Here is a 15,609-nt window from a genome sequence, read left to right on the forward strand (position 1 = left end):
ATATATGGAGGTCTAATGGGACTGAAGAGCTATTTTGTATTTGATGCCTTTGATATTGATATTTGAATTTTTCCCATGAAGTTTATAATAGTTATACAAGAAGCATATGTATATTGTGTGTATATATGTGCACACACACTCATGCTTTTACATAAGAACATTCTATAAATTTAGACTATTCGGCAAGATGTTAAGTGCTTTCTTGAAAATTTTGAGGTATATTTCAAACTTTTATGTCCATCAACTTCTCCCTGGAGGATAGCTTATAACATTTATAAAGCAACAGGTTATGGGCAAAATGCTACTGACAATGAGTGAAGGAGTTGAGCCCATGGAAAGCTCACGGGCACCAGAAGGCCAGCAGCGAGCAGCTCTGTGGAACCACTTGCTGCCCTTGCTTTGCCTTGTAGTGGCATCTTCACTATGAGGCAGCCTTTCCTCCTGCAGGAGGGACTCAGGCCCAGCGTGCTCCCTGAGCTTTGCTTTCAATTGGGAATAACTTCTAAGTGTCCTCATATCTGCTCATTAAATTTTCAACGTGATGATCTGAATTTGAGCAATTAGGGGAGTCATTCCCGCTCAATGACATGTGACCTTGGAAATGTTAATAGAACAGGGTGCGTCCTGCATAGGCAGTGGGAGGATGTGAACGACTTCTGTAGATACACACACCTCCATTTAGAAACAAGCATTTTCTATTGCTTTGCATGGGAACAATCCATATATATAGTAAATAGTTACTGGTCTTACTCGAATTTTTTTCATTTTGGACCTTGCTCTTTCTATGTAAGATTTGACACTGTCTTGGGTCCATGGCTCTCAAAGCCTGGGCATCCAGACCAGCATCATCAGCGCTGCCTGGAAACTTGTTAGAAATTGACATTTTTGTCCCTACCACAGACCACCTGAATCAGAGTCTGGTTGGGGGAAGGGAGGTGATCCTGATTCACACTAAACCCTTTGAGATCCCTTGCCTGGACTCTACCTGTGAGGGTCTAACGTGCATCTTAACAAGTACTGTGATAGTATTTCATTTACACTTGAATTTGCCAACGTAACAAGTTTTGGATTTCATTCAGCCTGTGATTGAAATGTTGAATGTCTTAGATTTCCATGTAAAGGCACCATTCTTACATTCTAAAGAAATACATTTATATAAGAAGTCTAAGTGAACATTATTTAATGAGGCATCCCTAAAACTAAAGGGAAGTTGTTTCAAATTGAATATATTGTCACATAGTCCGATATGAGAATGGCTACGAGAAATAGCTTTTAAAGAGGGACTGAATTTTGTGTCAACCTGACTTTGTGCTGAAAATAAACACTGGCATGACTACCTTTTCTTTCAGCAAGAGTTGATCTATTTCACATTCAGCAGACAAGGAAGTGGGGAGCACACTGCGAACCTCAGCCTCCTGCTCCAGCGCTGCAATGAGGTCCAGCTCTGGGTGGCCACGGAGATTCTGCTCTGCAGCCAGCTGGGCAAGCGGGTGCAGCTGGTGAAGAAGTTCATCAAAATCGCCGCCCAGTGAGTTCCTCATAGTAAAACCTGCAATTCCGCTCCGCTCCTTGCCAAGTACTGTTTCCCTTGTGGTGACAGGAAGGGTGGATGTAAACGTGTCACATTGGGTTAAGTGACCGAATGATTGGAAAGGTCTCTTCATGAATATTTATGACTCTGCATTTGAAGTATTTCTATTTTAAAGTACATATCAAAATCGCAGACTGAAGCCCTCTGCTCTGTGCTATGGAGCTAGTAAGCAGGCCGTGCACATATACCCATCCTGCTGCCAAATTGCCATGTGGCTGGGGAGCTACAGCAGCTCGGAAAATGGGGGCGGTGATGGGACGGGGTAACCATCACTGAGAATCAGGTGCTTCCGAGAATTCTGCTCTCAGCCTCCTGATGCCCACAGTGTGAACCTTACGAACTCCTTAGCAGGCCCTACACTGGCTGGTCCCTCTGGCCTCTGAGCCTCACCCCTTGCTGGGTGCACCCCATGCTGCAGCCACTCTGAATGGCTGTCTCTTTCCCAGGCACACCGTCCTCCAAGCATGGACATGTGTTGCGTCTGCTAAGAAGGGCCCTTTCCACCCCGCAGATTGCTGTCGCTCTTTAAGATGTAGGGCAAGTGTTGCTTCCTTCTTGACGACATCACTGAGTTTCAAATGAAAGGTCAACTACTCCCTACCCAGACCCCTCCCCTCCCCGCCCCCACGCACACACTCATGCTTTGTTTCCTTTTTTAAAATGCCTTTATTATGTTTATTGAACTTACCTGTTTATACAGGGCTCCTTCCCTGGGCTATGAGAGGCTCCAGGGGTCAGGGGCCAGTTCTAAGCAGTCATTGTGCTGGGAGCCTGGAAGCGGACTCGGTGACTAGCAGGGACTCCGTAAATGTGGGTGGAATGACATTTTAGTAACTTTCTGGGAGCATCTCTGCATCTACCAGATCAGTGCCCTGAGCCCCTCCTGGGACAGCTTCCCAATGGAAGCAGGCAGCAGGAGCCGGAATCTTTCCCGTTCCTTCTGCCTCCCAGCCTTCCCACTTCTCCTCTGTCTTCCAGAATAGTGTTTGTATCATTGTTCTGCGTACATGTCAGACCAGCATTCAGGAAATACTTATTGATCGCTCAGTATAGGTGCGGGTCCACGCAGGTACCGTGGGGAAATCAGACCGAGCCGACACCCCATTCCTGCCTGCGGGGGTTTGCAGTCTGCAGGGGCCCGGGCGGCGCTTCTATAACGCAGGTGGCCAGCGTGCAGGTTAGAACCGGGGAGTGCCACGATGTGAGCTCACATTCTGGGGCTTTAGAGGAGGGGAAGCTCACATACCAACAAGGTGGGAAGGAGGGTGTGGAAACATGTGAGGCTGCATTTGAATTCCGGGTAGAAGTGGACAGGTGTCCATTCACTGGGGGCAGAGCACACGTGGTCCGAGAAAGTACCCTGACCCAGTGGGACCCTCACAGAGGGTGTTTGGAAGGAAGTTGTGGGAGATTCATCTGCAAAGGCCGATGGGACCAATCTGTAAAGGATTTTGAATTTCAGATGGAAGAGTTTGCACTGCCTGGAGGAGGCGGGAGGAGGTCATTGAAAATGTTTGTGCCGGAAGCGGATGCTCGGAGCAGTCCCTCGGGAAGGCTGGTCTGAGAGTTGCGTGTAGATTGAACCGTAGGGAGAAGACCCCAGAGGCAGAGCGTTTCGTTTATTGGCGAGAGACAGTGGGGGTGCCTGACTTGGTTGGTGTGCCTGGAAGCGAAGGAGAGTTAGTAGCACAGAAGCCTTCATCTTGGGCTGCTCTTATGTTAAATGTTCCTTTTTTTAAAATTTGGCCAGTACATTCCATTACAGCCTGTGAAATACCTAAAGGTGAGGCTCTTTTGAATAAAAAAAAACGTTCTTATAAATGCCAGTTACTTGGAGAAATGGGAGATTAATGTTCCAAGGAGTAAAATGACGCCACACAGCTCTCTTCTCAGTGTAAGATTATATGGATCCTCGGGGAAATGAAATCTATTCACATCTTCTCCGTACGGCCCCATGATCTTGAATTATTTACGGTCCTGGTCTCTAACCCTAGCCCGTGGACTGGAATGGCAATAGAAACACGAAGTTAAATTCTTTATCATCACAGTGGTAGGGATAGCCAAGGGGAAACAATAATTTCCGTGATCAGGAAGTGTTTTCCCTGCCTCAGGCATCCTATTTGCATATTCATGTCTCCCTTCCTTCTCACCATCCCATCCCCCATCCTTGTGGGTAGAGTGGATTTTATTCCCTCTCACAGACAAAGGAGTTTTGCTAAACTGGCATGTTTAGTGTCAGCCGGTCTGTTCTTATCATGGAATGAATGAACCTCAGTCACAGAGGAGTCCGGACTGGAATGGTATCCAATATTTGTACTGCATCAATTCGTCTTCTAGAGAAATCGTGTCCGTTTTAATTCCTTTCTCCTTTTCACAGAGTCAGATATTAGTTATAGGTGCCTTTTTATTTTAAGTCTGAATGAAAAAGAGATCTGGGCCAAGAAAATTATTTATGGAGGGCTAAACGATAAAAAGATGAGAATTATATCTAAGATCCCACATAGATAAATGATACTGAATGAAAAGAAGAAGAAACCTTTTTATAACGAACTAGAGGGTGGGGTCCCTAGGCAGGCCTGCGGAGATTGGGCCAAACCGGCTCTCCGACATCCCCTGAGGGGTCCCAGAGGGCATAGGCCAGGTCGAGGGACCCTGGTAGATAACAATAATCCATTTCCCCCAAAAGTCTCAGTTTCAACTCCAGTAAATGCTATCTGAATGGCTTGCTGCCTACCCGGTATTTGGGTGATGGGCAGAATGCAAAGCTGAAATAGACTATAATCGAGCCTTCGGGAACCTAATGTCCGGTGGGGAGAGACAGACCAGAGAGGCCTCTGTGAGTGGTAAGCAGGAGACCTGGGGTAAGGGAGAGCCTCCGGCCGAGGTCTCTGGCACCAGGATGGGACGGCTCCCGCTGGTCACAGGGTACTCCAGGTCCTCACGTCCAGAGAGGGAGCCCTTTCAGCTCTGTCCAGTGGTGTGAAGTGTCCAGGGCTGCGATGAGATAGAAAGGGTGCGAGTCAGTGGCAGAGGGGAAGTAGAGTCACCATGCTGGTGCCTTTAGACACCAGTGATGCTCAAGAACAGATGGATTCCTAAATCATAGACCAGGAAGTATCTTGTCTGTTTATTCCTGGAATATACCAAGCAGGGTCACCCGGGAGAAAGCTGACAGAAACCAGAGGAAGGGGCCAGTTGAACTGAGTTTCAGATCCTCTTGCCTACCAAGAGGCGGAGTCCAGAGCTGGACAGGAAGACTACCAGAGGGACTGACCGTGCCCTGGAGACTCGGCGGTGGGGCCTGCAGGGCTGAGTTCACCCCAGATGTCCTGGACACTGGGTGTGGAGGCAGCAGTGCCTGTCCAGGTTCCAGTGTTGATGAGTAGAACCTCCGAGTGCCCCCAGTGTGGCTCTCAGCTGTGCTGGGCAGCACCCGGTCCGGAGGCTGGCCCCAGGAGCAGGCAGTTCAGCGGGACCTGCCCCGGTGTAGCCAGCGGTGTCTTTAGCAGCCCGGCCATTTTCCTGATTCAGAACTGGATGTTCTTACACAGTTTGCGCACCTAGAACTGGGTATCGTTTGGGGAGACAGAAGTGTTGAATGTGTCAAGAACTTTTCAAGTCATGATTGCTTTTGACCAATGGTGGAATGCGTGGAAGTCTAACGTAATAAAAAAAATCATCAATATAGTCAAAAGTTTTATACACAAAGATACTCATCGTAGCATTTTGTATTGAATTGAATGGATTGAAAATAATTTAAATGTCAACAACAGGGGAGTGAGTAAGCAAGTTATGAAATATGTTTCTGATAGTGTTACATAGCCATTAATGGTGGTAGTGAAGAATGCACAATGTACAATTTAACACAATCTATAACTGAAAGAGCGAGATACAAAGTCACACATGCACTGTTCCCAAATTCCACCTGAGGCATTGATGGAGGCGTCGGGGAGAGATGGCGCAGACACTGGGTATTTTTCCTGCACCCAGCTTACTGCTGAGCACGTTCATATTTTCCATGTTTAATTATCAAGCGAGGCTAATTTCTTAATTTTAAAGACTTGCCTCAGAGAAGTTGTTTTCTAATGAGTCCCAGACAACGGAGTGTCTAGAACTCCAGGCTGCTCCGGCTGACCGGACGCCCAGCCTCCGTCTGCTGTTCCGGATGCCCTCAGCCGGCTGTGAATATTGGTGGGATTTTGACCAATTAAGTCAAAGGCAAGGTTGACGTCATGCACAACAGATAACCTTGCAGAGTGAATGGAGCTCAGCATGGTCTCATTTTGCATGTTATCTCCTCTCTCTAAATGAGACAGTATCCTCATAGTATGGGCCATATTTTATGTATATCCAGAATATAGTAGTAATTTTGTGGATAGCAAAGAAGGTATGTCTGAGTGTAATGGGAGGGGCCGCTTAGACCTGTGAAGGGAGAGGGGCTTGTCTATCAAAAAATAGACAGCTTGCTGATGAAAGGGACGGAACTGGAGAGCTAGTATGATGAGGGTATGGTATATATAGAGGAAGACGAGTTTGAGAATTTTCAGTTGAAACTGTAAATGCATCCAAAATAGATGGTTAAAAAGGAGGAAGTTTTTGAAGTGTCAGAAAGTATCAGAGCATAGATCTTCTCCTAAAGATAAGTAAGGATGGGCTGAAGCCTTTGAAATCAGTTCATTTCTGTGAGAAACATTGGCGAGGACACCACCCTCCCACTGGGGTGCTCACGGCGTGTAGGGGCTACAGAGCAGGGCCAGCCCTGCCCTTGAGGTTGAACTCTGGCCGCAGGGAGTATTTTCACTTGTGTATTTTGCGATTACCTGGAGAAAGGATGTTGCCTCAAAGTGCCTTCTGCTTTCTTTTATGCCGCAGCTGCAAAGCCCAGAGGAACCTGAATTCTTTCTTTGCTATTGTGATGGGTCTCAACACCGCTTCTGTCAGCCGGCTGTCACAGACCTGGGAGGTGAGCCTTGGGGTCCTCACAGAGAGGGGAGTGGGAGGGACAGATAAAGCTGAACGGGATATGGGCCTGCAAAAGGCTTTGTTTACAATGTGTAAATTGATTTAAAGGGTTTACATAAAAAATAATGTGTTCAGTTGGGAGGGACTGTTTTAATCAAATGGTCTTCAGAACGGTTGTGTAATGTGTATGAAAGCGATGAGAACTGTAAAATGATGCCTGCAGATTCGGTCTTCCTCGGCTCTGCCCTGAGGTGGCGTGGGTACCAATGGTGGTCCTTTCAAACGCTCACCTGCGGGCCGTGTGTCCAGAAGTCTGTAGGCTGAGATGCTGACGAATTAAGCTTCCGGGCCTCACACTTGCTGGGCTCCTGGCAGTGTATTCACATGGACAATATACGTCTTTGTAAAATTTGCAAAAGTAAAGTAATTTTGTATTGATTTTCTTAAAGAGGGCCCACAAAATGCTGTACTTTTCAGGCCTCCCAAATCCTGGTTCTGCTTCTGTTGCTGTCATATGATGAAGACTGTTTAGGTTCTAAGATGGAGAGGCCCACAAAAGTTAGCCCAAGTTCTCAAACATGGACTTGAAGGGTGTATGTGGGAAGAACTGCAGTTGGGGCATCCCTCCTGGGCTTTTGTTTCCTTCACTCCCTGTTCCCTGCTGATTGCCTACTTCACTCTGTGGACCATACGCCCCCTCCCCCCTTCTCTTTAACCCCCTCCTCCTGGCTCCAGCCTGCATGTGTTCACTTCGGTCTCCTTGTCCTCTCTCCACCTTCCCAGGTTCAGCTCCGATCAGTAACTGCTCATTCCCTTCGTGGGTCCCAGTGCAAACTCCTGTGGGAGAGAAGCCGATAGGCCTCTGTTCCTTTTCTTACATTAGGTCTCAGCGTAGGTCTCAGGGCAACCTGCAGGTTCACTTTCTGTGGGTCAGGGAGATGCCCTGACGGAATGCACCGGGGTGGGTGGCCTGAGGGTCGGGGCCAGTGCTCCTTAAAAAGGTTCAAAGAAAGAAACGAAAGGCTTGCCTGCTCTGACGAAGCAAACGAGACCGTGTGTGCACATCGCAAGATGAAGGATATGGGCTACCAATGCCCCGGTTGACCAGAGGAGGAACAGATGGCTGGCAAGGGCTAGAGGCGAGTGGAATTTGAGTTAAACCTGAGTTAAACCTGGAAAAAAGCTTTGCTTTGCAAGCACTGGGGGGAGAAATGAAATCCAAACCATGTGCATCCCATGAGCACATTGGCTGCCTACTTTGTGCACCTTGGCAGAAGGAGGGTGGGTCAGACAGATGGGAACAGAGTGGCTCTGATGGAGGAGGTGCTGAACCAAGTCCAGTCGGACCGCAGAGGAGCAAGTAGAGGACTCATTCTGCCTCCCAGGAGCGAGAAGACTCTACAAAGAAGCTCTGAGAAGCAGGGGCTTAGAGGTTGAGTTGGGAGTTGCTGGGGGTTGGGGTGGGCACCAAGCAGAAGTGACTGTGGGACCATTAGGCCTGCTGACGAGTGAGCACACGGTCCCCAATAGGGAAAGTAGCGGATATAAAGGAATAGAACGGGGTCAGCCAGCTCTGCAGGTAAGGGGCCAGACAGCAAATGTGTGTAGGCTGTGTAGGCCTTGTGGTCTCTATTTCGGGGACTCCACTCTGCCACTGCAGTGCAAGAGCAGGCACAAGGTGTATGTAAATGAGTGGGTGTGGCCACATTCCAGTACAGCGTTATTTACAAGAGCAGGCCATGAACCGGATTTGGCCCATTCATGGCTGACCCCTGGAGGTGACCAGTTTGACTCTGAGTTTGAGGAGCCACTGGGACATTCGTGTGTCATGTCCAACAGACTAAGATATGCAGCTCGAAAAAACGGTGGGAATAAGTTGCAGATGGCTGCATTTTACCTTTTCTCATTTAATTTGTCCTCCATTCATGAATATAGGTGTGTCTGTATCACAGTAGTTTCCAAACATATTAAACTGCCTGTGTGCTGTGCTAAACGGAGTCCAAATTCAAAACCATCAAATTGAAACGTCTATTTCTAAATAACTTAGAAGTCTAATTACTGTAGGGTTTGCCTCCATGACTTTGATGTGTTTTAGAAGTCTAATTACTGTAGGGTTTGCCTCCATGACTTTGATGTGTTTTAGAAGCAGAAAGTCCCACCAATCTTCCAGAACATGGGCGCTGGCATTCATGGCTGGAATTTGTTAAGCACCAACCATGAACTGTGTATTTCGTAGGCTTTGTCTCCACGTCGGTAGGAGAACTTCGAGACTCACACCAAACCACACAGCCAGCAAGGGGCGGAGGCAGAACTCAGAGGCAGACCGTCTGCTGACCACGTCAGTGTGGAAGGCACCCAGCTTTGCACGTAGCTGACCACGTGACAGGCGGGCTGGGAAACCCCGGCTCTTCTTCCTGAGGCCCGAAGCTGTGATGGGGAGGATGGCATATCCGCTGTCACTTACACGCCGCCTGTCTGTGTGGCTGATCTTTGTAACCCAGTCATTCTACCTGTCAAAGTGCAGGCTTCGTCATGGAGGGTTTCACAGCCTTGCACTCAGCCCTCTGCTGTGAGACATCATTATTTCATTTACACAAAAAATGTCAGCTGACATTATTATTCCCAATCAGCAAGACTATTTAAGAAGATGAAGGTAGAATATGGACTGAAATCCAAGTGTTTATTTAAAAAAAAATCACCCGTGTGTGGAATGTCTAACCAGCCCGATGCCAGTCACGTGGCTGTTACTTATTTTAAACTGGTTTTCGCCACGTTCCCGAGCGATGCACAGCCACAGCCACATTACAGGGTGATGAAAACCGCCGACGAGGAGCAGTCAGGGTAGAGCCACGTGAGAGATTTACGTGCAGAGCCACGGCACACATCAGCACAACTTCATGAACCCTCCCCTGGTCGCCTCTCAAAATAGCTGACCTCTTTGACCTTTTTGTGTGTTTTTTTGTCTTTGTTTTTAGAAAATCCCTGGGAAGTTTAAGAAACTTTTCTCTGAACTTGAAAGTTTAACAGTAAGTAGTTGACCCAGAGGGGACTTATCCTTCCAATGAGTTGCCAGCGTCTGATTGTCTTCTAGATTCCGGGGGGTGGCGGGGGGGGGGGGGGCCTGCACTCCATCGGGGCAGGTAGTTAGACACACACACGTTCACCTGCCCTGAAATGTAGCTTTGCTTCTTATGAAGTGAAGCAAGTACACGGTTAATGCTGCTTCTCCGTGGAACACAACACTGAGAATGGCCCTTTGGCGTGGTTTTCAGCAGGCAGATTGTTACTTGTGGTCCATCTCCAAGCCTATGAAGTGCACGGGTGTAAATTTAGTGTGCAGTCACTGGCTTATGCATCCTTCTCTTCTCCTCTTACCATTTCTTAGGCTTGGGTACAAAATGCATAGTTTCTTTTCAGAACACAGTAAGGCGGTTCTCTTGTGCTCGCTGCATTGTCTGTGCATCACGAGGGCATTTTTCTGTGCCGTGTCCCTGACAAAAGACGCCAGGGTTTCCTCATGACAGAAATTATGCGGAGGAAACTGTACTTACAGAACTGACTCGAGGAAAGGAATAGGGCCATCAAAAGGTGTCTCTCTCTTTTGCAGCCACTTCCCATTATTGTAAACCAATAAGCTGGCTTTCATTCATTACCTAGATTTCCTGCCCTAATTTAGTGAGTTTATTTCCCTAGGAAACCTTTGTCCCCTTCGCTCTTAGGGAAGACGTCTCCATATCCAAATCATGTTCAAATTGCATAGCAACGTGGGCTGAGAGCTGTTTCTATAGCAGATTGATTTTTTTCTTTCTCTTTGTGATCCGCTTGGCTGCTCAGGATCCCTCCCTGAACCACAAAGCCTACAGAGATGCGTTCAAAAAGATGAAGCCGCCCAAAATCCCGTTCATGCCCTTACTGCTCAAAGGTAACGATTTTTTCTCTTCTACTTGTAATTCCATCTTCCGGAAATGCATCGTTATAACTGTAGAGGACAACAGCAACAACAAAGGAGGGCTCAGTTTATCGCTTTAGAGTAATTTCGACATTCAGAACTAACAGGGTTTCCCTGTGGTTGCTTTTCAAATGCGCCGTTATTTCTGAGATGCCTAAAATACGGACTTACACGTGAGCAGACAACAGAGCATTTTCTGCGATGCACAGAATTTAGGACTGGAAACTGTTGTGTTTACTTCGCCTGCTCCTACGCGCTGTTTATTTTTCTGTGAGTTTACAATCCACTCAGTTCAACCGAGACCAGCTGGCATGCAGGACCCCAGAGGCAGTCAGTTGGGCGCCACGTTGGCAGCCCAAGTTTCAGAGCCGCAGCCCACACCTGCTGCCGTGCGGGGCGCAGGCCGTAAATGACGCCTCATGAGACATGTTGGCTAAATGTACTGATGAGGTCTCAGTGGTCCTTTCACACCAAGGGGATTCATTCAGGGGAAGCTCATTTCAATCTGGCCTGCGCTCCTGACCTCGTACATGTCCTTCCTGTGAGCTTTCCACGGGGGGTTTGCTCTCTTTTCTTACTGATTTGAGAAGAGAGAGAGAAACATCAATATGAGAGAGAAACATTGATCGATTGCCTCCTGCGCACACCCCAGTCCAGTATCGAATCCGATACCCAGGTATGTGCCCTGGCTGGGACCAAACCTGCCACCTTTTGTTGTACAGGACATGCTCCAGCCAACTGAGCCATCCGGCCAGGGTGGATTTGGTCATTTTTCTTGGCCATATTGTGATTCCTTGAAAGGATTTTATAGAAACACTCTTTTCTTTTTACATAGCCTCTGTTCTTTGGCTGGGCCAGATCCCCATGACTGGGTCCTTAGATGTGATTCTGGAAATGAGTTACCTGGAGCTGGAGGGCTGGCTGGCCCGGCCATCCTCCCCCGCCTCCCCCTTCGCCCGCCTCCCCCTTTGCCCGCCCCATGGGTGAAGCTGATATTCCCTCTTCGGCTTCTCTCAGGAACAGCGGAGCTTGGAGAATTACTGAGTTGCTATTAATTCTTGCAGCTACTCATTTGGTCTTCATCTGGCATAAAGCAAGCATCTCTGTGAAACCATAAAGACAATAATCTATTAGAACAATTGAGAGGTGCACAGACACTTCATCCACCCTGAAAAGAGTCCACTAAATGTACATGGATGGAAAAGGAGAGATTGTAATAGCAAAATAACTTAAAGGTACCTTTGGTTCTCCATATTTATTTCCTTTTAGGATAGGTTTATTCAGGCTTACGATTTTTATTTGCAAATGAGACACATCCAGCGGGAGAGCAGGGGTGGCAGGGGGGGAACACAGACTCATTTAGACACAAATAGGAAAAATAGTGAGGGCAGCTCTTAGAAAGGAATGACTTTAGGAATTAAAAACTTTGAAACAGATGTTTTTAATGAGAAATTAGCTGGCAGTGCCCCTTAACTTAATCAGATATGAGCAGAGCTTTCTGCTGTTTAGTGGTGATTTTCCCCAAAAACTACTTAATGCAGTCAGGTGTCTCACACCTACAACTTAGCTCGGATGCAATTTTCTGCTCCACTGAGCTTATCGAGACCTCCTTGTTGGCAGCACAACAAATTCCCCTTTTTTTCTACTGAATAGACATCACCCATTCGCTCTAGGAAATTTAAACGCATTTTTCTTTTTTTCATTAGAAGTGTTCTTGAGTTAAATAAGCACTTATTTTTCCTTCACATTAATTGTTTGTGATTACAAAAATAAACATCATTAGCAGTCTTTTGTATTTAAAGCTGCCATTTTTGTCTGAAATAATTCCCAAAGGAAAATAGGATGAAAATTTGAAATATGTATATATCATGGCTGAGAATAAGACATTTTGGAAAAAATAAACTACATTAATGGTTAGGCTTTTTTAACTGCAAAATTATTTTAAAAGTTGCAATAAACTACTTTAGAATACACACACGCACGCACACACGCACACACACATACACCCACCACCCCACCTGTGCTCACTGCTTTGGGTCCTTTTAGTTAGAGTAAAGGGACTGGACTGAACTTGTTGAGTATTAGGAAGGCCTAGGTTTCCCATCTCTCATTCTTCGAGGTCCTCAGTACCCAGCAAGCCTGCAGATTATGAAGTAACCACATGGCCTGAGGCTTCTATCAGCCGTCAGCTTTCCTGCATTCCAGTTGAATTTCTTGCCTTTTGATATACTCCCCCCTCCCCCGCCCCCCGCCACTGTGGTGTGGACTCTGTTACGGAAGCGGGAAACCCTACAGAAGTGTTGAGGCTCACGGTCCCAAGCAGCTGAATAGTCTGTAGAAAGTGGTGTTTTTGGAGATGGTGGTCCCTTCCCACAGAGGGAATACCCGACAGGTGTGTGAAGGTAAACGGAGTCCCTGTGGGTTGTGTACGTGCCTTAGAGTAGGATCAGTGTTGCAGTTTTGTGGGGTATTTAACTAAAAGGAATGGCGGGGTGCTTGTGTGTGTCTTCTCTCTCTTCTACTTGCCATCTCTTCAGATGGAGCCTTTCACCCGCAGTTCTGTGCTGTGAAGTGTTTGGAGTGTGTCCGGGCGACTCCGGATATAAGGGGCCTGGCACCTGCCATTCCCACCTGAGCTGCTTCACACCCGTGACTTCCGCTCTGAGATCCCAGTGTCTGAGCTCAGCCACCTCCTGGTTTATCTCTCACACCTTTCCCATCACACCCCTGCCACAAAAATGGGTCCGAACCCTCAGTCACCTGAACCCCCTTCTCCTGCCTCTCCTCCCTCCCCACCTGCCAGAAGCTTCCGGGCCTTATTCCCATCAGCATCTCCCCGCCCGCCCCGCCCTCAGAGAGCAGCCCTCTCCTCTACTCCCCTGACAAGTCCTGAGATGGAGGGTAAGCGAGGCCCCCCAGGAAGAGGAGCCCATGGGTGCAGGCGCCCCCTGTGCCGGGAACCCGGCACGTTGACTGTGAGGGGTTGTAAGAAACGTCAAGTCCCCCAGCGGGTGAGGTACCAGAGGGACAGCGGTGAGGGGACGGGGCTCCCCGGATTAGAATCCTGGCTGTGACGTGCAGAGCTGTGAGCGTGGGACAGCTGTGCATGTTCTTTGGACCAGTGTTCCTCCGCATTCTGTCCTGCCGGGGCTTTACCTTCAGTCCTTTGTGAGGATTCGACGCGTTAATGTCGCGTCGGACGCTGTCAGTAAATATAAGCTGTTGCTATTTTCCTCGCCCCTCACTGTCATCCTTGGGATCACAGGAGCGGGATGGCAGTCAGAGGGCGTTTGTCACCCGAATTTTCCGGGCGTTCGGAGAGACCAGGCCTGTCGGCGGTGGTTCGCGTGGAGAGCGTGCACACGGTGCTGTGTTTGCCAAACAAAGAAGGTGGAAGCTACCTGTGTTGACTGCTCTTTCCTAAATACCGTCACACAGTGAAAACTTGCGAGTCTTTTCTGAAAGCAAAATCATGAAAGGTGGTACAATAGCCAGAGACTTTGTCAGACGACTGTGTCACTGCTTTGTTTTCTGCTAGGACATCAGTTTAAAGAGGAAAAAGAAAGAAAAGGAAAAAGGCTTAGGGAAACGTTGCAGTGGGTGCTGGAAGCTCTGTAAGGGGTGCCTCGAGGAAAGTGTATGTAGAACTCGTGTTGCGCCCGGGTGGGCAGAGTCAGGTGGCCCAGTGTGTTGTGGGCAGGTTTCCGAGCACCTAGCTCTTACTTGCCCCCCGGCGAGCCAGCAGGATCAGAGTCTTGATTAAATGCCAGTGCTTTTCCTTTCTATCTGCAGGGCTTGTACAGTGTCCTTTTCCCTCTTGTACATCAGGTTGTTTTAATCGATTTTTGGAAATTATTTTCATTTGGTTGGCCCTCCGTGTCTGTGACGAAACCTGATTATTTTCATGCTCTTCAAGTTGCCATGTATTTCTTACTCTGGTTCTTGTCTGTGAGGATTCCCTCGTGTCCCGTCATGGACCCTCTGATCTGAACGTTTGCGTCATCCATTCTCATAGCTTCCGCTGCTGCCTTCGTTGTGCCCAGTTCCTACAGCCCTGTCTCTTGGGAAGGCGCCTCTGTTTCATGCAACCACAAGGAGACCTGTGTTTGAAGATCTTCTGTCACTTTCAATGCAGTGAAGCCAAATGTAATGCTCCCTTCCTCTCCCCATGAGCCTTCATCCTTCGTCTTCGGGTTATCTTCATCGGCGGTGTTTCCTTTCTACCGGGCGAACATGGCCGGGGACCTTGCCATTTTCAAACCTGCCTCCTTCTCTACTCACGTCTGGTACACAGTCAGGCACTGACTCAGAGCCAGAAATCTACATGAGACACCTAAATCTAAGTCTGAACATTTTATATGAAGCAGGTTCCCTACACTTTGCCAAAAATTGTTTTTAAAAAAATACATAAATATTAAGATCTTATTATTTCTGGAAATTCTGTTGTTTTCTGCTTGATGTTCTGACCCAAAAACACAATGGACCTGTCAGGTCATAGAATAGTATTAAGTCTTAGTTTATATGAAGCAAGTTAGAGTCAAACACTTCATTGTCGGTGCAAAATATATACTTGCGTTAATGTTATAACATTTTCTCCCCCCTTCCACCCCACTCACACACATAAATGATGCCCTTTCACTTCGAATAATGCACAGATTCAATTTCAAGGTGCCGTGTCAGATGCATGGGCCAATCCATAATGTTTAAGAAAAATTAATAAGGGATGTTGCATCAAGACCTCTTCAGCCCTGAGTCCTGATCCATTCCTAATGGTGCATGTATCTTTTTGCTTTTAATTTCCAGATGTAACATTTATTCACGAGGGAAATAAAACGTTTTTGGATAATCTCGTCAATTTTGAGAAGCTGGTAAGTAGCTCGCATTGTTTCTCCCTTTTCAAGTGTATGCTTTTCCCTTTTGCACCAAGAAGCCGGTGGATGCAGCCGTTTTCTTCAGTGAACACGTGATGATTTCCAGGAGCTATTTGCTGTAGGTGGTGCATTGTCAATAAAATGTATTGCAGTTAAAACTACGTGGCTAGCAAGGTTCTGAGGACCAAATATAAAAATCTGCCTTTTAGTGTTAAAAAATGGAACTTCATTAGGTT

General features: G+C 47.4%; 1 protein-coding gene across 2 annotated transcripts in view; it reads left to right on the forward strand.

Annotated features, from left to right (window-relative positions):
• The window catches only part of RAPGEF5 (Rap guanine nucleotide exchange factor 5), a 196,304-nt gene that overhangs the window by 169,908 nt on the left and 10,787 nt on the right, over positions 1-15,609 (forward strand). For both annotated transcript variants that reach the window (XM_023753857.1, XM_014455916.2), the window contains 5 exons: positions 1,350-1,528; positions 6,464-6,554; positions 9,529-9,579; positions 10,388-10,475; positions 15,306-15,370. In XM_023753857.1, the coding sequence (XP_023609625.1) occupies positions 1,350-1,528; positions 6,464-6,554; positions 9,529-9,579; positions 10,388-10,475; positions 15,306-15,370 (474 nt within the window). The remainder of the gene's footprint in view (positions 1-1,349; positions 1,529-6,463; positions 6,555-9,528; positions 9,580-10,387; positions 10,476-15,305; positions 15,371-15,609) is intronic.

This window comes from Myotis lucifugus, unplaced genomic scaffold (assembly GCF_000147115.1).
Source record: "Myotis lucifugus unplaced genomic scaffold, Myoluc2.0 scaffold_52, whole genome shotgun sequence".
Taxonomy (NCBI): Eukaryota; Metazoa; Chordata; class Mammalia; order Chiroptera; family Vespertilionidae; genus Myotis; species Myotis lucifugus.